The 21,895-nt window shown below is 41.1% G+C and overlaps 1 protein-coding gene across 1 annotated transcript in view; it reads right to left on the bottom strand.

Moving 5' to 3' along the window:
- Positions 1 to 21,895, bottom strand: part of nt5dc1 (5'-nucleotidase domain containing 1) — a 611,704-nt gene that overhangs the window by 542,718 nt on the left and 47,091 nt on the right. Inside the window, exons 3-5 of the mRNA XM_073057433.1 lie at positions 21,734 to 21,805; positions 16,244 to 16,353; positions 14,242 to 14,321 (exon numbers count right to left, since the gene is read on the bottom strand). Of these exons, the coding sequence (XP_072913534.1) occupies positions 14,242 to 14,321; positions 16,244 to 16,353; positions 21,734 to 21,805 (262 nt within the window). The remainder of the gene's footprint in view (positions 1 to 14,241; positions 14,322 to 16,243; positions 16,354 to 21,733; positions 21,806 to 21,895) is intronic.

The raw sequence follows: 21,895 nt of genomic DNA, 5'->3' as shown, positions 1-21,895 counted from the left end.
ACCAATTACCAGAGCAAAGAAAAAAGCTGAAAAATTACTGCTGACTCCACCCACCGTAGCAGTCACCTATTCTCCAAATTGCCATCAGCGAGACGCTACAAGTCCATTAACATCAGAAAGACAAATCATCTCTGAAGGTTTCCTGTAGCTATCCAGCTTCTTAACAAAACCCACCCAGGTGTAATAGTTAACTGTCCGGGCACAACATCCGTTAAATAGTTTCTCCTGCTCTCTTTGTTCTGTTGACAATTAATTTCTCCGTTCATATGTTCATGTTTATTTCAGTTTGATTATTGACATTTGTGTTAATTGGTGATTGCTCAACAATTATTTGCACTATTATCTTGTAAATTGTTGGTTGCTATTGTGTTCTCTGTTACGGTATTGTCGTGATTTATGCTTGGCATTGAACCACAATCAATTCTGGTATGTTGCATATACTGGCAATAAAGTGGTTCTGATTCTGATTCTGAAAGGAAGAAGAGCGTTATAATATTTTTAGTCCCTGGGATTTGTGCTTAGAAGCTCTTTGACTAGTTACAAGTTATCAAATATTCAAAGATGTTCTACAAGTTGGGATGTGCTACCATTGTACATTTGTAATTCTGCAAAGTTACCTGACTATATTTAAAATCTTGAGATTAAATAGGTGATTAAATACACTGTAACTGCAGTTAATTGTTCATTGTTATCTTTGTGTTTAAAAGGTATAAAATATTGTGTTACGACAGTGAAATGTTCTTAAGACTTTCTCCCCAGAAGTCCTGCTGTGTGATTAAAGACTCTTATACTTGCCAATTACAGCTTCTGTGTGGTTCTCAAAAACATTTAGGAGTTTGTCCAAGGTACATTTGTGACTCGCTATGTGGCCAGCAACTTCAGTAGTCTGAGGGACTGCATATTTTTAATAGCTCCTTAGATCTATACAGGCCAACAACTATAGGGCATTAAGTATTAGAAGATGGCAGTGGTGAACTGGCAGATATAAAAGACTGTTTCTGAGTGTACACACACACAATCAAATATCAGACACTATCTAGTAGTTTGGTGAGACAGGGCAATGAGTTGCAAAAGGTTGTTACTGACTATTCAGCATGTCAGAAGGTTGTGTGTGTACATGTTCAGAAAACAGTAAAAAAGTTTGTTCAAACATTATGTGCCATGTTGTATATAATGGGCAATCATAGTCTTACCCATGACCAATGTTCCCTCTAATTTGTAATTACCAGTGTGAGTAAAAATCTTATGCTGTGCAATTTTTTGCCCTGTGACAACAACATGAGCACAGTGAATTGTGTATATAGAGGTATTCATATTAACAGCTACCAAAACACTGTCAATAAGGACTTTGATCTCTCTTGGTTTGATCGTTTTCTCGCATTCATCTGCACTTCAACAGGCCTGTAGTGTGTAATGAAAGACTTTCTTGCTACACATGTTGCTCATTGTCCATATGATTTGCTTGCTGAAGGACCAGCCGCCACCTGCTCCAATGGCTTCACGTGACGCTGATCTGGGATGGGGGTGGGGGACTAAGCAGAGGTTACACCTTGTCTAAGGGTGACCTGCAGGCTAGCAGAGGGAAGAAGCGCTTTACACCTCCTTTGATAGAGACGTATCTCCACCCCGACATCTTGTATAGTTGTATGTGTGAGGGAGAGTGTGGGAGTGAGGAAGAGTGTGAGAGGTGAGTGATAGTGTGAGGGAGAGGGAGAGAGTGTGAGAGAGAGAGAGATCATGAGGGAGAGAGAGAGTGTGAGAGAGAGTGAGTGTGAGGGGGAGAGAGAGAGTGTGAGGGGGAGAGAGAGTATGAGGGAGAGAGAGAGTGTGAGAGAGAGTGAGTGTGAGGGAGCTTGAGGGGAAGAGAGTGTGAGGGAGAGAGAAATAGACAAACACACACATATACAGAAAGGAAAGAATAATAAATGTGCTTTTTTATTTCCTTCCCTCTTGCCTTTGCTAGTCCTTCTCAGAAGGACAGAACATTTAGTTCTCTTCTGTAAGTAGTTCCCCGCTAATTCTAGTGCCTCTCAGAATGTCAGGAACAGCAAGAGGCTGTGTCTGACATTTAATTCTCTCCTGCAAGTCAAAGAACTGGAGAAAGAAAGGGAGAGATAGAAAGAAGAGTTACAGTGACGCAAGTAGAATTGGATAGATATAAGGAACAGTGGGGGAGAGGGCGGTGGTAGGGGAGGGTGAGGAGAGGGAGAGAGGAGAGGGGAGGAGAAGGGGAGGAGGGGGGAGAAAAGGGGTTGGGGCTAGAGAGTGGGGTAGAGAGAGAGGTGAGAGAGGGTGTGAGGGAGAGTGGGGGTGAGGGAGAGTGGGGGTGAGGGAGAGTGGGGGTGAGGGAGAGTGGGGGTTTAAGGGGAAGAGAGGGGGAGAGAAGGGGGTAGAAGGGAGTGGGATTGGGGAGAGGAGAGGAGGAGGGAGGAGAGGGGGAGAGGAGGGAGGAGGGAGGAGGGGAGGAGGGAGGAGGGAGGAGGGGAGGAGGGAGGAGAGGGGTGGGGCAAAGAGGGGTGGGGAAGTGGGGAGAGGGGAGGAGGAGAAGGGTGGAGGATAGGGGGAGGGGAGGAGAGGGTTTGAGAGAGGGGGGAAGAGGGGGTAATGGTGCATGGCCAACAAGTGGATGCCAGCAATGAGAACAGATCCCACTATTTTGAAAGGACAGTAATGCAATAACTAAAGGAAGGTGGGAGTAACTGAGGAATAATAGTGTCAATAGTTCAGAAAGGTGATGATCCCTCTATGGACAATGCAGAACATATCGGCTCACCAATGGGCTTTGAATATAATGGACGATCAAAGTCATTTGTTGCATGTAAATATGGATTTTAAAATATTAAGCCATACCACATACATTGTAAATATCTGTTTTGCACAGACTGAAGTAGCACCACCATCTCATGCCTTGAGCAATGACACTGAAGTTCTATTCTATTCTAACAGGCAGGGTAACACTCAAGGCTGGGCAATCCAGGGAGTGGCGATCCAGTCTTCTTGAAAATGCTGAAGGAAGGCTGAGCTGAGCCTATGAGGAAGTTTTAGACTTGAGGATAGTTGTGGGATTAACCTACTTCATAATAGTATGGGTTAAGGAGACAGACCAGAGAAGAGGTTAAAAAAAGGTTGTAAGGTTGTTCGTTGACTGCAGGCTGCAGTGAAGAACCCCGAGTCCCAAGGCGAATTTACCTTCACCCTGGGTGGGCAGTAGTATACATCCCCCAGAGATTCCAAAACAGCCCAGCTACATTTCATAAGGACATGACACAGACCTTTAGGAACAGTTAATCTGACACCAAACTACATAGCCATTTTACAATAATGTAGATGGTGTACTTATTACCTTAGAGAATAAAGTAGGTCACTTGGGGTCATAGGCAGTGTTTCAGATATACTGCGGGACCAGGGGTTTAAACCAGCTCACGAGGCTCAGATAGCGGAAAAATTGGTACGGTACCTAGCATATTCGATTTCACAGGGAAAGAAGGACACGTCAGATGTCAGAGGTTCTGCAATCAACTCTATGACCTGTCCTGTGAAAGGAGAGTGAGGAAGGGAATGGGGCTATTCAATTAATGCTGTAGTTTCACACCAGTGCTCTGAGCTCTAGAGGCTCTGATATATTCTTTAAACAAAGATCAAAGTAAATTTATTATCAAAATACATATACATCTCCATATACTACCCTGAGTTCATTGTCTTGCAGACATTCATAGTACAACAAAGAAATACAAATACTCAAAGATTCAAAGTACATTTATTATCTAAGTTTTTATACAGTGTACAACCCTGAGACTCGTCTTCTCAGAGACAGCCATGAAACAAAGAAACACCATGGAATCTATACAAAGGAAACAACAAACACCCAACAGCAAAAAAAAAGAACAAGTCATGCAAATGGCATGAAACAGTGGAAAACACAAAAAATAAAACATCAAACCACAGAGTTTTGGAAACAGTCTAGGAATGGTCAGTTTAGTTCAGTTCGGTTCAATTTAACGCTTGTTGACTGCAGGCTAAAGATCCTCTCTGCCCCAATCAAAATTGCATAAAATAGCAATGGAAAAAGGAGTAACCAGAAACATAACCACACCATAAACTACAAGATTCAATCCACAAACTGTATTGATTAAAACTTGCCCAAGACCCAAGACCCTGGCACCATCCTCTGGCAGCACAGGAACGAGAGGGAGAGGAAGAGACCTGTAAAACACAGGCTGATGGCGCTGAACACCTACTCACCTTCAGCTCTTGGACTTGATGATTTCAATCTTACTCAATGTTTTAATCGGAGAAATCAGCAAGAAATGGAGTCAATCCCAGTCTCCAGGCTGCACACTCTACACTCTACACAAAACCTCACCAAATCCCCTTGGAGACAGCAAAGCACCAGATCACTCAATTAGCCCAAAAGCACACCATCAAAATGTAAACCACAGGTTCCAATAGTAGCAGAAACATACTTGAATGAATAAGAAGTAAAGGAAGTAGCTTTGTGAACTGAAGGATGTTACCATTGTTCATTGGCTCAATCTTCTTTTTATACAAAAAAATCAATGAAAAACTATACACAAAGACTGATGAACAACCAATGTGCAAAAGAAGATATCAGCTGTGCAAATGCAATTAAAAACAAATAGGAATGAATGGATAGATGGATATATGAATGAGTGAGTAAAACTGAGAACATAAGTTGCAGAGTCCTTGAACATAAGTCCATAGGTCATGAAATCAGTTCAGAGTTGAGGTGAAAAGTTATCCATACTGCTTCAGGAGCCTAATGGTTGAAGGGGAATAACCATAAGACCAGAGATGTCAGATTAGAACAGAATTAGGCCATTTGGTGCATTGCATCTGTTCTGCCATTTCATTATTCTGCCCCATAAGACCATAAGACTTAGGAGCAGAATTAGGCCATTTGGCCCATCAAGTCTGCCCCATCATTCAATCATGGCTGATCTTTTTAATCCGTCCTCAGCCCCACTCCTTGACCTTCACCTCATAATCTTTGATGCTATGGCCATTCAAGAACTTATCAAGCTCTGTCTTAAGTACACCCAACGACCTGGCCTCCAGAGCTGCCTGGAGTAATAAATGCCACAAATTCTCTACCCTCTGGCTAAAGAAATTTATCGGCATCTCTGCTTTAAATAGATGCTCCTCTATCCTCTATCCAGAGGCTGTGCCCTCTTGTCCTAGACTCCCCTGTCATCCAAGATGGCGGCACGACGCAGCATGCAGCGGCCACTCCTAAACTTATTATGTGTTATTTGTGAAATGGGGTGCCATGCGCAATCATAATCGATTGAAAATGGACATGGAAGCACGGAGAAACATCGGGAAATTCTAGGAAGACCTTCTTCGTTGCTGCTGCTGCGTGGTCCGGGACTCTGCTGGGAAGAACAGGCCCCCAGTCCTCGGGGTCACGTTGTCGATGGCCGTCTTAATACGCACGGCAGAGGATGGAGCTCGGAGAAGCTGTGCCGGAGGAGATGGTCGTCGGCTCGGAGGTTCAACGGACTCAAGAGTCCTTTTGATGGACTCAGGTCGCTTTCGGTGTGTGCTGCGTCTGTGAGGCTGGTTTCAACGGAGCTTCCATTGTGTGCTGCGTCTGCGAGGCTGAGTCGGGCGGCGCCTTGGAAGTCCATAGCGGGGGTACTCCCTTCTGCCACCGGTGTGGGATGGCGAATCTGTCGGGACCCTGGGGACTTGTGGAAACTGTGGTGATTTCTTTTGAACTTACAGTCCTTTAACATCTTGGACTATTTTTACTGTGCCCATAGTCTGTTTTTTATCAATTATGCTATTGTTTGCACTGTTGTAACTATATGTTATAATTATGTGGTTTTGTGCAGGTCTTGTAGCTTTAGTTTTTGGTCTTGTTTTTGTCTAGTGGATTTGGAGCTCCTTTCCGGGGAACGCGCTAGACGGTAGCGTGATATTAATACACAGCAGCCTCTCCGGACTCTGGATTGGGGATTGCCAAACGTTACGTGGATTTTCTGGTGTAATCTGTTTTGTCATATGCTTTTCTGATATCATTCTGGGGGAACGTTGTCTCATTTTTTAACTGCATTGCATTTGTGGTTTCTAAATGACAATAAACTGAATCTGAATCTGAATCTGAATGGGAAACTTCCTTTCCACATCTACTCTGTAAAGGCCTTCCAACATACAAAAGGTTTCAATGGGATTCCGCACCCCCCATCCTTCTAAATTGCAGCAAGTATGAACTCAGAGCCATCAAACATGCCTCATATGATAACCCTTTCATTCCCAGAATCATCCTTGTGAACCTCCCATGAACCCTCTCCAATGCCAGCACATCTTTTATTAAATAAGGAGCCTAAAACTGTTCACAATACTCAAAGTGGGGCTTCACCAGTGCCTTATAAAGCCTGAGCATCACATCACTGCTCTTAAATTCTAGACCTCTTGAAATGAATGCATTTGTCTTCCTCACCACTGACTAAACCTGCAAATTAACCTTGAGGGCATTCTGCAGAAGGACTCCAAAGTCCCTTTGTATCTTAGACTTTTAGATTTTCTCCCCAATTACAAAATAATCTGCACATGTATTTCTTCTATCAAAGTGCATGACCATACATTTTCCAACTTTGTATTTCATTTGCCACTTTCTTGCCCATTCTCCTAATCTGTCTTAGTCCTTCTGCAGCCTACCTGTTTCCTCAACACTACCCGCCCTTCTACTAATGTTCATATCATCTGCAAACGTACTAAAAAAGCCATCTATTCCATCATCTATATGCATAAAAGGAAGCAGTCCCAACACTGACCCCTGAGGAATACCACTGTTCACTGGAAACCAACCATAAAAGGATCCTTTTATTCTCCCTCACTGCCTCCTATCAATTAGCCAATGCTCTAACTACGTTAGTAACACTCCTGGAATACCTTGGGCAATTAACTTGGTAAGCAGCCTCACGTGTGGCATCTTGTGAAAGGCCTTCTGAAAACATCCACTGCATTACCTTCATTTATCCTACTTGTAATTTTCCCAAAGAATTCCCACAGGTTCATCAGGCAAGATTTTCCCTCAAGGAAACCATGCTATCTTTGTCCTATCTTGTCCTGTGTCACCAAGTACTCCCTAACCTCAACTGTAACAATTGACTCCAACATCTTCCCAATCATTGAAGTCAGGTTTAACTGGTCTATAATTTCCTTTCTGCTGCCTTCCTCTTTTCTTAAAGAGTGGGGTGACATTTGCAATTTTCCAGTCCTCCAAAACTATGCCAGAGTCCAATGATTCTGGATTCTGGAAAGATCATTTCTAATGCTTCCAAACTCTACCACTACCTCTTTCAGAACCCTAGGGTGCAGTTCATCTGGTCCAGTCACCTATGTACCTTCAAGTCTTTCAGCTTTTTTGTAATAGTAACTACACTCACTTCTCTTCCCTCAGCCCCTTCAATACCTGGCACACTACCAGTGAATTCCACAGTGAAGACTGATACAAAATACTCATTTAGTTCACCTGCCATCTCATTACCATGCCACCCCCATTATTACTTCTCCAGCCTCATTTTCTAGCAGTTTTATCTCCCTTTTATTTTTGATATACTTAAAAAAGCTTTTTCTATCCATCTTGATATCATTTGCCAGCTTGGTTTCATGTTTCATCTTTTCCCTCCAATGCTCTCTGTAGGTTTTAAAACATTTTCCAATCCTCTATCTTCCCAATAATTTTTGCTTTGTTGCATGCCCTCTCTTTTGCTTTTAGCTTTGACTTCCCTTGATAGCCACAGTTGTACTATTTGCCATTAAGCGTGTCTTTCTTTTTGGAATACATCTCTCTTAAACCTTCCTCATTTTTCTCAGAAACTCATGCCATTGCTGCTCTGCTGTCATCCCTGCCAGCATCTCCTAAGGGTTCCTTTACTTTAAGCACCCTAATCGCCTCTGGTTCATTACATAACACCCAATCCAGTAGGCTCAATGACAAACTGCTCTAAAAAGCCATCTCATAGGCACCTAACAAATTCACTCTCTTAGGATCCAATGCCAACTGATTTTCCCAATCTACCTGCACATTAAAATCTCCCATGACTATCATAACATTGCCCTTTTGACATGTCTTTTCTATTTCCCATTGTAATCTGTAGTCCACAGCTCATCTACTGTTTGGATGCCTGTCTAAAACTGCCTTTTGCCTTTTACCTTTGCAGTTTCTTACCCATAAGGATTCAACATCTTCCGATCCTATTTCACATCTTTCTAATGATTTAATGATTTATTGGCAGAGCCATGCCACTCCCTCTGCCTGCCTTCATAATCCTCCGATACAATGTGTAACCTTACACATTCAGCTCCCAACTACAGCCGTGATTCAATGATTGCCACAACATCATACCCAAAAAACTGTAAAAGTGCCACAAGATTATCCACCTTATTTCTTATATTCCTTGAGTGTTATATGCTTGAGATATAACATTTTGAGTACTGTTATTTGCTAACCTTTTTGATTCTTCATCCCTAATACACTGATACTCAGCCTGCTGGCTGCAATTTCGCCCTAGAATCAGCCTCCCCTTCCTGACAGATTGCACACTATATTTCTATTCTTACCATCTGTCCTATCTTGAGTCCCTTCACTCCAGTTCCCATCCCCCTGCCTGATGAGTTTAAACCCTCCCCAATAGCTCTAACAAACCTGCCTGCGAGAATATTGGTCCCCCTTGGCTTCAGGTCATACCTCCCCCGAAGAGATCCCAATGATCCAAGAACCTGAATAACCTTCCCCCTGCACCAGCTTTTCAGCCACACATTTTATCTGCCAAAACATCCTGTTTCTACCCTCACTGGCTCGTGGCACAGGTAGTAATCCAGAAATTAATACACTGGAGGTCCTGCAACTCAACTTTCCACCTAGCTCTCTAAATTCTCTCTTCAGGACCTCATTGCTTTTCCTTCCTATGTCATTGCTACCAACATGTTAAAATAGACATGGGGGACTTCAATATGCAGGTAGATCAGGATAATCAAGTTGGTGCTGGATTTCCGGGGTGGGGGGGGGCATTTTTTTCGAGCAATTCATGGTTGAGGCCACTAAAGGATTAACTATTCAGGATTGGATGTTGTGCAATGAACCAGAATTGATAAGAGAGCTTAAAATAAAAGGGCAAATGATCATCATATGATCGAATGCACCCTGAAATTTGAGAAGGAGAAGTTAAAGTCAGATGTATCAGTATTACAGTGGAGTAAAGGGAATTACACAAGCATGAGAGAGTAGTTGGCCAGAATTGATGGGAAAAGAACACTAGCAGTGAATACAGCAGAGGAGCAATGGCTGGAATTTCTGGAAGCAATTCAGAAGCACAGGATATATATATATCTCAAAGAGGAAAACATATTCAAAAGAAAAGATGACTCAGCCATAGCTAACAAGAGAGGTCAAAGCCAATATAAAAGCCAAAGAGAAGACATATAATAGAGGAAAAATTCTTGGTAAGTTAGAGGATTGGGAATCTTTTTAAAAAACAGCAGAACACAACTAAAAAAGTCATTAAGAAGGTAAAGATGGAAGACAAAAGTGCTAGCAAATAATATTAAAGAAGATATCAAAAGTTTCTTCAGATACATAAAGTGTAGGAGAGAGGCAAGAGTAGACATTACACCACTGGAAAACAATGCAGGAGAAGTAATAATAGGGGTCAACAAAATGACGTATGAACTGATAAGTATTTTGCATCAGTCTTCACTGTGGAAGACACTAGCAGTATGATGGAAGTTCCAGGTGTCAAGGTTCATGAAGTGTGTGAAGTTACCATAATTAGAGACAAGTTTCTTGGGAAACTAAAAGATCTGAAAGTAGATAAACCTCCTAGCCCAGATAAGTGTACACCCCAGGGTTCTGAAGGAGGTGGCTGAGGAGATTGTGGTGGCATTAGTAATGATCTTTCAAGAATCACTAGATTCTGGAATGATTCCAGATGAATAGAAAATTGCAAATGTCAATCCATTCTACAAGAAGGGAGAGAGGCAGAAGACAGGAAAGTATAGGCCAGTTAGTCAAGTCAAGTCAAGTCAAGTCACTTTTATTATCATTTCAACCATAATTGCTGGTACAGTACACAGTAAAAATGAGACAACGTTTTTCAGGACCATGGTGTTACATGACACAGTACAAAAACTAGACTGAACTATGTAAAAAACAGCACAGAGAAAAAAACCTACACTAGACTACAGACCTTCCCAGGACTGCATAAGGTGCACAAAACAGTGCAGGCATTACAATAAATAATAAACGGGACAGTAGGGCAAGGTGTCAGTCCAGGCTCCAGGTATTGAGGAGTCTGATTGCTTAGGGAAAGAAACTGTTATATAGTCTGGTTGTGAGAGCCCGAATGCTTTGGTGCCTTTTCCCAGACGGCAGGAGGGAGAAGAGATTGTATGAGGAGTGCATGGGGTCCTTCATAATGCTGTTTGCTTTGCGGATGCAGCATGTAGCGTGTAGTGTAAATGTCCATGTTGGCGGGAAGAGAGACCCTGATGACCTCAGTGGTGGGGAAGATGTTAGAGCCGATTATTAAGGATGAGGTCTCAGGGCACTTGGAGGCACATGATAAAATAGTCTGTAGTCAGCATGGTTTCCTCAAGGGAAAATCTTGTCTGACAAATCTGTTTGAATACTTTGAAAGAAGTAACAAACAAAATAGACAAAGGAGAATCGGTTGATGTTGTGTACTGTACTTAGCTTTTCAAAAGGCCTTTGACAAAGTGCCACCCATGAGGCTGTTTGACAAGCTGTGAGCCCATGGTATTACAGGAAAGATTCTAGCATGAATAAAGCAGTGGCTGATTTGCAGGAGGCAAAGGTTGGGAATAAAGGGAGCCTTTTCTGTTTGGCTGCCGGTGTCTAGTGGTGTTCCACAGAAGTCTGTGGTGGGACCAATTCTTTTTATGTTATATGTCAGTGATTTGGATGATGGAATAGATAGATAGATAGATAGATAGATAGATAGATACTTTATTCATCCCCATGGGGAAATTCAACATTTTTTCCAATGTCCCATACACTTGTTGTAGCAAAACTAATTACATACAATACTTAACTCAGTAAAAATATGATATGCATCTAAATCACTCTCTCAAAAAGCATTAATAATAGCTTTTAAAAAGTTCTTAAGTAGTTTACTTAACTACATTAAATACAATCAACCCCGGCACTTTAACATATCTTACTCCTGGCGGTTGAATTGTAAAGCCTAATGGCATTGGGGAGTATTGACCTCTTCATCCTGTCTGAGGAGCATTGCATCGATAGCAACCTGTCGCTGAAACTGCTTCTCTGTCTCTGGATGGTGCTATGTAGAGGATGTTCAGGGTTTTCCATAATTGACCGTAGCCTACTCAGCGCCCTTCGCTCAGCTACCGATGTTAAACTCTCCAGTACTTTGCCCACGACAGAGCCCGCCTTCCTTATCAGCTTATTAAGACGTGAGGCGTCCCTCTTCTTAATGCTGCCTCCCCAACACGCCACCACAAAGAAGAGGACACTCTCCACAACTGACCTATAGAACATCTTCAGCATCTCACTACAGACATTGAATGACGCCAACCTTCTAATGAAGTACAGTCGACTCTGTGCCTTCCTGCACAAGGCATCTGTGTTGGCAGTCCAGTCTAGCTTCTCGTCTAACTGTACTCCCAGATACTTGTAGGTCTTAACCTGCTCCACACATTCTCCATTAATGATCACTGGCTCCATATGAGGCCTAGATCTCCTGAAGTCCACCACCATCTCCTTGGTCTTGGTGATATTGAGACGCAGGTAGTTTGAGTTGCACCATATCACAAAGTCCTGTATCAGTTTCCTATACTCCTCCTCCTGTCCATTCCTGACACACCCCACTATGGCCGTGTCATCAGCGAACTTCTGCACATGGCAGGACTCCGAGTTATATTGGAAGTCTGATGTGTACAGGGTGAACAGGACCGGAGAGAGCACGGTCCCCTGCGGCGCTCCTGTGCTGCTGACCACCGTGTCAGACCTACAGTCTCCCAACCGCACATACTGAGGTCTATCTGTCAAGTAGTCCACTATCCAATCCACCATGTGAGAGACTACTCCCATCTCCGTTAGTTTGTGCCTTAAGATCTTGGGCTGGATGGTGTTAAAGGCACTAGAGAAGTCCAGGAATGTAATCCTCACAGCACCACTGACCCCATCTAGGTGAGAGAGGGATTTGTGTAGCAAATACGTGATAGCATCCTCCACTCCTACCTTCTCCTTATACGCAAACTGAAGAGGATCCCGAGCGTGCCTGGTTTGTGGCCTCAGATTCTGTATTATCAGCCGCTCCATGGTCTTCATCACGTGCGACGTCAAGGCAACAGGTCTGAAGTCATTCAACTCCTTTGGTTGTGGTTTCTTCGGTACCGGGACAATACAGGATGTTTTCCACTGTCTGGGTACTCTTCTCTGCTCCAGGCTCATGTTGAAGATGCGCTGTAGATAACTTTGTTGCAAAGTTGGCAGGTGGGATGAAGATCGGTGGAGGGACAGATAGTTTTGAGGAAGTAGAGTGGAAGTAGATGGACTTAGACAGATTAGGAGAATGGGCAAGAAAACTGTAGATGGAATACATTTTTGGGATTGTCTGGTCATGCAGTTTGGCAGAAAAAATGAAAGGATTTACTATTTTCTAAATGGAGAGAAAATACAAAAAACCAAGGTGCAAAAAGGGACTTGGGAGTCCTCGTGCAAGATTCTGTAAAGATTAATTTGCAGGTTGAGTCTGCTGAAGAAAGCAAATGCAATTTTAGCATTCACTGCAAGAGGACTAGAATATAAAAGCAATTTTGAAACTTTATAAATCACTGGTGATGCCTCACTTGGAGTACTATAAGCAAGTCTGGGCCCCTTATCTTAGAAAGGATGTGCTGAAACTGGACAGGTTTCAAAAGAGGCTCATGAAAATGATTCCAGGATTGAATGGCTCGTCATATAAAGACTGTTTGATGGTTCTGGGTCTGTATTCACTAGAATTCAGAAGAATGAGGGGTGACCTCATTAAAACCTATCGAATGGCGAAAGACCTTGATAGGATGGATGTGGAGAGGATGTTTTCTATAATAAGAGAGTCTAAGACCAGAGGACACACCCTCAGAATAGAGGGGTGTCCTTTTCGAACGAAGATGAGAAGGAATTTCTTTAGCTAGAGATTGGTGAATCTGTGGAATTCTTTGCTACATGCAGCTGTAGAGGGCAAATCTTTACGTACATTTAAGGCAGAGATTGACAATTCTTGACTGGTCAGGACACAAAGGGATACAGGGAGAAAGCAGGAGATTGGAGCTGAGACGAAAATTGGATCAGCCACGACAAAATGGTGGAGCAACCTCCATGGATTTAATTCTGCTCCAATATCTTCTGGTCTTGTATACAGCTTGTATGAGGCTCAGTTTAGTCAATTACAACACTGGTCTATTTATAAGATAGAGAGAGAGGAAAAAGAGGTAACAAGAGCCTGTAGCTTTGCAGCTGAAGAGGAAATACCATTTTTCAGGTAGCAAAGTTAAAAATAACACAAAATGTCGTGGGTGTTGCATCATTTGATGGAGCTTTAAATAGAAAATAAAGTTGCTCCCTAGTGAAAAGCTTTGTCAAATAGTCAAGGCTTGAAATTCCTGATGGGTACCCAGACACTCAGAAAAGCATACAATATTATTGCTCTTCAAATAGGCCATTTTTATTTTAATCAACAGTTGTGCAAAGTAATTTTCAGCCATTAAAATAAAGATTAGAATGACAAGTTAGACCTTCCAGTTTTAATTTCTGAAAACTTGGACAAGATATGTGCAATCTCAATTCTCATTTCAAGATGATCTGTGAACGTTAACTCTTTAACAACAAAATCTGAAGGCGCATAACACTAATTGTCTTAACTAGTTAAGTATAATTTTGCTGATTTTCAGTATTTATGCCTATTGTTTATCCCAAATTTTAAAATTATAGGAAAAAAATATAAATGGTTAAAGATTTCGAAAGTCGTGCTTTCTTTACAGCTGCAGTAGAAACTGAACAAGCCACCACAGTATATAATACTTCTTCATATTTATACAAAACATGCTGCTTTTCTAGGATCAAAATCAGAATAAATAATAATTTACAGTAAGTAACCAGTATGAGATGATGGTATGGATAGCCTTTAGAGTACTGCAACTTCCATGACTCAATGAGGAAAAAGTATAAGAACTTAAAGCCTTTCTCACCTGATCTAATAGATCCACTACCCGTGCACACAGCAAAGCTCCTGGCAGATCAAAATAATTATCATAGAAATGATATTTGCCTGAGAAAAAGGAGAAAAAAGGCCAATCAAAATCTCTCTTTTATATATTCTACTTTATTGTGAAATATAAGTAATGCATTGCAAACTTGTCAAATTAACTATCTCTACAATTAATTCTTATCTGTAAAAATAAATAATTACATTAATTCAGAATTGTACTCTTTTTGAGCAAATTTATTTCCTTCTGTTAACATTTAAATTAAATATTTAAAGAACCTTCACAAATGTAAATAGAGTGGATTCCAGTCAATTGGGCTGTTTATTTGGGACACTAGACCATTTATTTGGGGCAGGACACTGTTGCAGAACAGTTTCCAACTAGCGTAAGTCGCATGCACTTGAATGGCTGTTAGACTCTACACTGCTTAGGCAATCAATTTTCAAATAGCTTGTGTTTGTGTTCAAAAAGCAGTGATTTTTGTCATTGATAGTAGGCAAGAAATAAGCAGTAGGATAACGTGGAACTGTTCTGCACACTATGGTTTCAAGCATTCAACGATTTGGAGATTTCAGAAATGGCTGAGAGCGAAATTGAAAGGATTGCACTAGTTCAGCAAGTTAGGATTTACAAAGGTATCGACAATCATCTTGATTGCTACAATGAAAATGAAGATTTGGAAGATGCAATCATCTGAAGTATTGTGTTATGGCAGTCCATTATCTACAATAAGTGACTGTGCAAATTGTTTATTTATAGTCAATCAAAAGAACGTGGCAGATGAATTTCTGCATGGATAACTATTAAGAACTAATGCACAGTTTTATAGTACTGTTGAGGTATCGGTTGGGTTCCAATTTGTTCTGTATTTCATGAAAATACATAATTTGTTACTCGGTTAAACTGTAGTTTGTCTGTTTTTTAAAATATCTTTTAACTATTTCCATAAAACTTTGACTAATTAGGGCAGCCGCTTAATTGGGTCAAACTGCAAACACGAGGAAATCTGCAGATGCTGGAAATTCAAACAACACACACAAAATGCTGGTGGAACACAGCAGGCCAGGCAGCATCTATAAGGAGAAGCACTGTTGACGTTTCGGGCCGAGACTCTTCGTCAGGACTAACTGAAAGGAAAGATAGTAAGAGATTAGAAAGTAGTGGGGGGAGAGGGAAATGTGAAATGATAGGAGAAGACCGGAGGGGGTGAGATGAAGCTAAGAGCTGGAAAGGTGATTGGAGAAAGTGATACAGAGCTGGAGAAGGGAAAGAATCATGGGATGGGAGGTCTCGGGAGAAAGAAAAGGGCGGGGAGCACCAGAGGGAGATGGAGAACAGGCAGAGTGATGGGCACAGAGAGAGAAAAAACACAAACAACTAAATATGTCAGCAGCAGGGTAAGAAAGGGAGGGGCATTAACAGAAGTTAGAGAAGTCAATGTTCATGCCATCAGGTTGGAGGCTACCCAGCCGATATATAAGGTGTTGTTCCTCCAACCTGAGTGTGGATTCATTTTGACAGTAGGGGAGGCCATGGATAGACATATCAGAATGGGAATGGGACGTGGAATTAAAATGTGTGGCCACTGGGAGATCCTGCTTTCTCTGGCGGACCGAGCGTAGGTGTTCAGCGAATTTCTTAGTATCTCTTAGTATCTTTCCTTTCAGTTAGTCCTGACGAAGGGTCTCAGCCCAAAAAGTCGACAGTGCTTCTCCTTATAGATGCTGCCTGGCCTGCTGCGTTCCACCAGCATTTTGTGTGTGTGGGTCAAACTGTACTGGTCCCAATTAACCAGAAACTGCTCCTCATCTTTTTTCCTCCAGTCTTGCTGAAGGAACTGGAGAAATATCAACTGTACTCTTTTCCATAGATGCTGCCTGGCCTCCTGAGTTCCACCAGCATTTTGTGTGTGTTAACCAGAATCCACTGTACTTTAAAAAGTGAAATCAATTAAATGCATCCTTTTAGTCATCTTGCTTCATACCTGAACGTGCAAAAATGCCATTGATGGTTTTGAAGTGTTTCCATTTTCTCTTCTTTCCATATGTTTCCAATATCTCTTCTGCTGTTAAAATTCTTGTGCCATGACTAGCCCTATTTGAAACAAGTGAGATCCTATAGTTCTAGATTTCATTTATACAAAAAGCATATAGCATACTGCTTGATTACTAAATTCAATACAGTCTTGCTGATAAATAGAACAGATAATTTCTAGGCTTTCTAATTTACAAATTATAATTATACTGACACACAGGAACCAATGTAATAGTATTGAACACATATTCCATCCTCCTCAGAAAGCAGATTTTCTGATTCAGCAGCATGAAAAAAATTGTCTAACTCAAGTCAAGAAAGAAGTTCAGTCCTAACTTGTCATTTCAACATTAAAAACAGTAGGGATATATATAATTTAACATGAAACACAAAAAAAAAATCACAGTTAGTTGCCTTTGTTTTATACCTTGCAATTTAATAGAAAAGGGTCTCATACTCAAAACGTATTCACCCCATCTTGAAAGATTTTATGTTTTATTGATTTACAGCATTGAATCACAGTGAATTTAAGTAGGCTTTTTTGACACTGATCAACAGAAAAATAGACTTTCATATCAAAGTGAAAACAGATCTCTACAATGTGATCTAAATGTATTACAAATATAAAATACAAAACAATTGATTGCACAAGCATTCACCCCCTGCAAGTCAGTATTCAGAAGATGCATCTTTGGCAGCAATTCAACCCAGATAAGTGTGAGGTGGTTCATTTTGTTAGGTCAAATATGATGGCAGAATATAGTATTATTGGTAAGACTCTTGGCAGTGTGGAGGATCAGAAGGATCTTGGGGTCCAAGTCCATAGGACGCTCAAAGCAGCTGCACAGGTTGACTCTGTGGTTAAGAAGGCATACGGTGTATTGGTCTTCATCTGTCGTGGAATTGAATTTAGGAGCTGAGAGGTAATGTTGCAGCTACAATACAGGAAGCATGTGGAAACCATAGAAAGGGTGAAGAGGAGATTTACAAGGATGTTGCCTGGATTGGGGAGCATGCCTTATGAGAATAGGTTGAGTGAACTTGGCCTTTTCTCCTTGGAGCGATGAAGGATGAGAGGTGACCTGATAGAGGTGTACAAGACGATGAGAGGCATTGATCATGTGGATAGTCACAGGCTTTTTTCCAGGGCTGAAATAGTTGCCACAAGAGGACACAGGTTTAAGGTGCTTGGGAGTAGGTACAGAGGAGATGTCAGGGGTAAGTTCTTTTACGCTGAGAGTGGTGAGTGTGTGGAATGGGCTGCCAGCAACGGTGGTGGAAGCGGATACGACAGGGTCTTTTAGAGACTTTTGGACAGGTACATGGAGCTTAGAAAAATAGAGGGCTATGGGTAAGCCTAGTAATTTCTAAGGTAGGGACATGTTCAGCACAATGTTGTGGGCCAAAGGGGCTGTATGGTGCTGTAGGTTTTCTATTTTTCTATGTTTCTAATTACAGCCTTTTGTAAGAATGGGAGAAAATTGCAGTGTCCAGATGTGCAAAGCTGATAGAGATCTATCTACACAGACCCAATTTTTTCCCCATTCTTCTTTACAAAACTGATCAAGCTCCATCAAAGTGAAAGCCTACAATGTGATCTAAATTAATTACAAATATAATAAACAAAATAATTAATTGCATAAGTACTCACCCCCTTCAAGTCAGTATTTAGTAGATCCACCTTTGGGAGCTAGACTTGCACATCTGGATACTGCAATATTTCTCATTCTTACAAAACTGCATAAGCTCTGTCAGATTGCATGGGGCTCATGAGTGAACAGCCCTTTTCAAGTCCAGCCATAATTTCTCAATTCGACTGAGGTCCGGATTCTGACCTGGCCACTCCAAGACATTAGCGTTCTTGTTTTTAATCTATTCCTGTGTAACTTTGATTCTATGGGTGGGGTCATTGTCTTGCTGGAAAACAAATCTCCCCAGTCTCAGTTCTCTTGCAGACTGCATCATGTTTTCCTCCAGGATTTCCCTCTATTTTGCTGCAATCATTTTATCCTCTACCTTCACAAGCTTTCCAAGACCTGACGCAGTGATGAATCCCCATAGTATGATGCAGCCACCACCATGCTTCACAATAGGAATGGTGTGTTTTTGATGATGTGCAGTGTTTGGCTTACACCAAACATAGTGTTCAGTCTGATGGCCAAAAAGCTCAATTTTGGTTTCATCAGACCATAGAACCTTCTTCCAGCTGACTTCAAAGTCACCCACATGCTTCTAACCGAGATTTTATGAGATTTCTTTCAACAGCGACTTTCTCTTTGCCACTCTCCCATAGAGCTGCCATAAAGGAGAAGCACCCAGTCAACAGTTGTTGTACGTGCAGTCTCTCGCATCTCAGTTTACAACTCCTTTATAGTTGCCATAGGTCTCTTGGTGGCCTTATGGTTTTCAATAACCTTTTCAAGGTGTTGCTTTCAATGTTCTTTTGCCTTCATAGTGTAGTTTTCGCTAGGATACTGACTCACCAGCAGTTGAACTTTCCAGATACAGGTGTATTTTTACTACAACCAATTGAAGCACCTTGACTGCACACAGGTCTGCAAAAGCAGATCTCCATATGACTAATTATGTGACTTCTAAAACCAACTAGTTGCACCAGTGATGATTTGGTGTGTCATATTAAAGAGGATAAATATGCATGTAATCAATTATTTTGTGTTATATATTTGTAAGGTGGTAATTAATTTAGATCTCTTTGTAGAGATCTGTTTTCACTTTGACATGAAAGAGTCTTTTTCTGTTAATCAGTGTCAAAAACAGCCAAATTAAATTCACTGTGATTCAATGTTGTAAAACGATAAAACATGAACCTTTCATAGGCATCGTATAAAACAGGCTCAAGGCATATCCAAGCTTCCTTACAAAATCAGACGTTCTCCCTTGGCATTTCAGGACTACATCATTAGAGAAACCAAAATCCAAACAACATTGAATTGCATCAGAAAACAATACCTTTAAAGTGTGCCAAACAGTTAAGGACATACAAATAAATTGCAACAAAACTACAGCAAAACGGTCAGAGAATTAGCACTTAAAATTGAATAAAGATTAATTTAAGAAGGTGTATTTTGGTCATAGGGATGGAGAAAGGCAACATAATCTTATATAGTTCTGTCTGTAAGCCAATTTCTCTGTAAATCAAAAACATCCATTTCCATACTGACCCATATTGTATACACTCGGTACAAATCTTTCATTTCAATGAATGATTACGCTTAGACACCCATAATGAAAGTAATGGAATTTATCCTGAATTCAGTCATTAACTGGTACCATGAAGCAAAATCCAATTATGATTGCTAGAGTCAAAGACATAGAGTCATAGAAAAGTACAGCACAGAAACAGGCCCATCAGCCCTTTTAGCCTATGCCAAACCATTTAAACTACCTAGTTCCATTGAGCACACCCTCCATACCCCTACAATCCATGTACCTATCCTAACTTCTCTTAAACACTGAAATTGAGCTTGCATGCACCAGTTATGCTGGCAGCTTGTTCCACACTCTCACGACTATCTGGGTGAAGATGTTTCCCCTCATGCTCCCTTTAACTATTTCACCTTTCGCCCTTAACCTATGACCTCTGGTTATAGTCCTACTAGCTTGAAAGAGTGCTTTAAAATGTATGAGAAAATTTGTGCTAAGTCACGCTTCTGTAAATCTACGATACAGTCGGCCCTCTTTATCCGCGGGTTCCGCATGCGCGAATTCAACCAACTGCGGATTGGGAAAACCCGGAAGTTCTCTCTCCAGCACTCATTGTTTGAGCATGTACAGACTATTTTTTCTTGTCATTATTCCCTAAATAATACAGTATAACAACTATTTACATAGCATTTACATTGTATTAGGTATTATAAATAATCTGGAGATGATTTAAAAATACAGGCAGTCCCCAAGTTATGAACTAGTTCCGTTCCTGAGTCTGTCTTTAAGTCGGATTTGAAGTCAGAACAGGTACACATGGTATTATTTAGCGTCAGTTAGTCAAACGTTTGTCTTAGTATATAGTATATATTTTAATTTTCTATGCATATAAAACACTTAAGAAATGTATGCATTTCAATAATCAAACCACTGCGTTGTTTAGTAATAATTGTAGCTTTCATCGGGGCAGGGCCTTTCACATGCTCCATTAAAATTGTTCCGATCATTGACCAACTGTAGCCTGAGGAATAGATAGAGTGGACAGCCAGTGCCTCTTCCCCAGGGCACCACTGCTCAGTACAAGAGGACATGGCTTTAAGATAAGGGGAGGGAAGTTCAAGGGGGATATTAGAGGAAGCTTTTTCACTCAGAGAGTCGTTGGTGCATGGAATGCACTGCCTGAGTCAGTGGTGGAGGCAGATACACTAGTGAAATTTAAGAGACTACTAGACAGGTATATGGAGGAATTTAAGATGGGGGTTATATGGGAGGCAGGGTTTGAGGGTCGGTGCAACACTGTGGGCCGAAGGGCCTGTAATGTGCTGTACTATTCTATGTTCTATGTTCTAACGCTTTTCCAATGACCAATAGCATTTCACCTCTTTCCGAAAGCTTTATTACTTCCACTTTATTTTCAATCGTGATCGTTATTATTTTTGTGAACAGAAACAATGCTGATTCAGAGCTGCGCTGGGTCCTAAAGTCCACCACATTGAGACAGGTTAAGTAAGGTCCGGGGTTCCGCTGGGTCCTAAAGACCACCACACTGAGACAGGTTAAATAGGGGACTTGAGCATCTGCATTTTTTGGTATCTGCAGGGGGTCCTGGAACCAATCCCCCGTGGATAAGGAGGGCTGACTGTATATGAGCAGAAAGACACCATTCAGCCTATTGAGTCGGCTGTACCATTCAATCATAACCAAAGTTTCATTTCTCAACCCATTTCTCCCATCTTCTCCCCATTACTCTTAATCCCCATACCAATCAAGAATCCAGCAATCTCTGATTTAAATGCAGCTAATGACTTAACCTTAACAGCCCTCTGAGGCAATGAATTCCAAAGTCACTGCTCTCTAGCTAAAGTCAGGTCATTCATCACCCCAGGAAATTCTGTTTCTCCTTACCTAGTGAAGTGCAATATTCTGATAATACAATTAATTCCAATAAAGTTATCACATCATGAGTTGGATATGTACTGCTATTCCTCCGGTATCACAGATCAAGATTTTGGAATTTCTTAACCTTTCCTGCCTTCAACAGAAAACTGCAGCAGTTCAGGAGAAAAAAAGTACTATCACATTTGGAGAAAAAAATAGGAGTTAGTACAATTTAGCATAGTGTTGCGGGCACCACTTTAGTCTTTAACCCAATTACATTTTAATGAAGCTAGAAGTTACGTGGTAGTAACACAACAGTGAAAATATAAAATCACAGTACAACTAATTTCATGAAATTCCTTGCTCATTATAAATAAGACAATCAAGTAATAATTACCTCAGAACAGTCCCATCTTCACCTAGCTTCAGTAAATTTCCATCTTCCAAGTCCAAAAGCAATCCTTTGAAACTGCCATAAGAATAAATCACATTAAAGGGCGACAAAGTGGAAATCTAAAATTTTGATCAAGAGATTTGATGACTTCAGTCTATTTAGTTT

Source organism: Hemitrygon akajei, chromosome 9 (assembly GCF_048418815.1).
Source record: "Hemitrygon akajei chromosome 9, sHemAka1.3, whole genome shotgun sequence".
In the NCBI taxonomy this organism is placed as follows: Eukaryota; Metazoa; Chordata; class Chondrichthyes; order Myliobatiformes; family Dasyatidae; genus Hemitrygon; species Hemitrygon akajei.
This window is presented reverse-complemented; position numbering and strand designations above follow the sequence as displayed.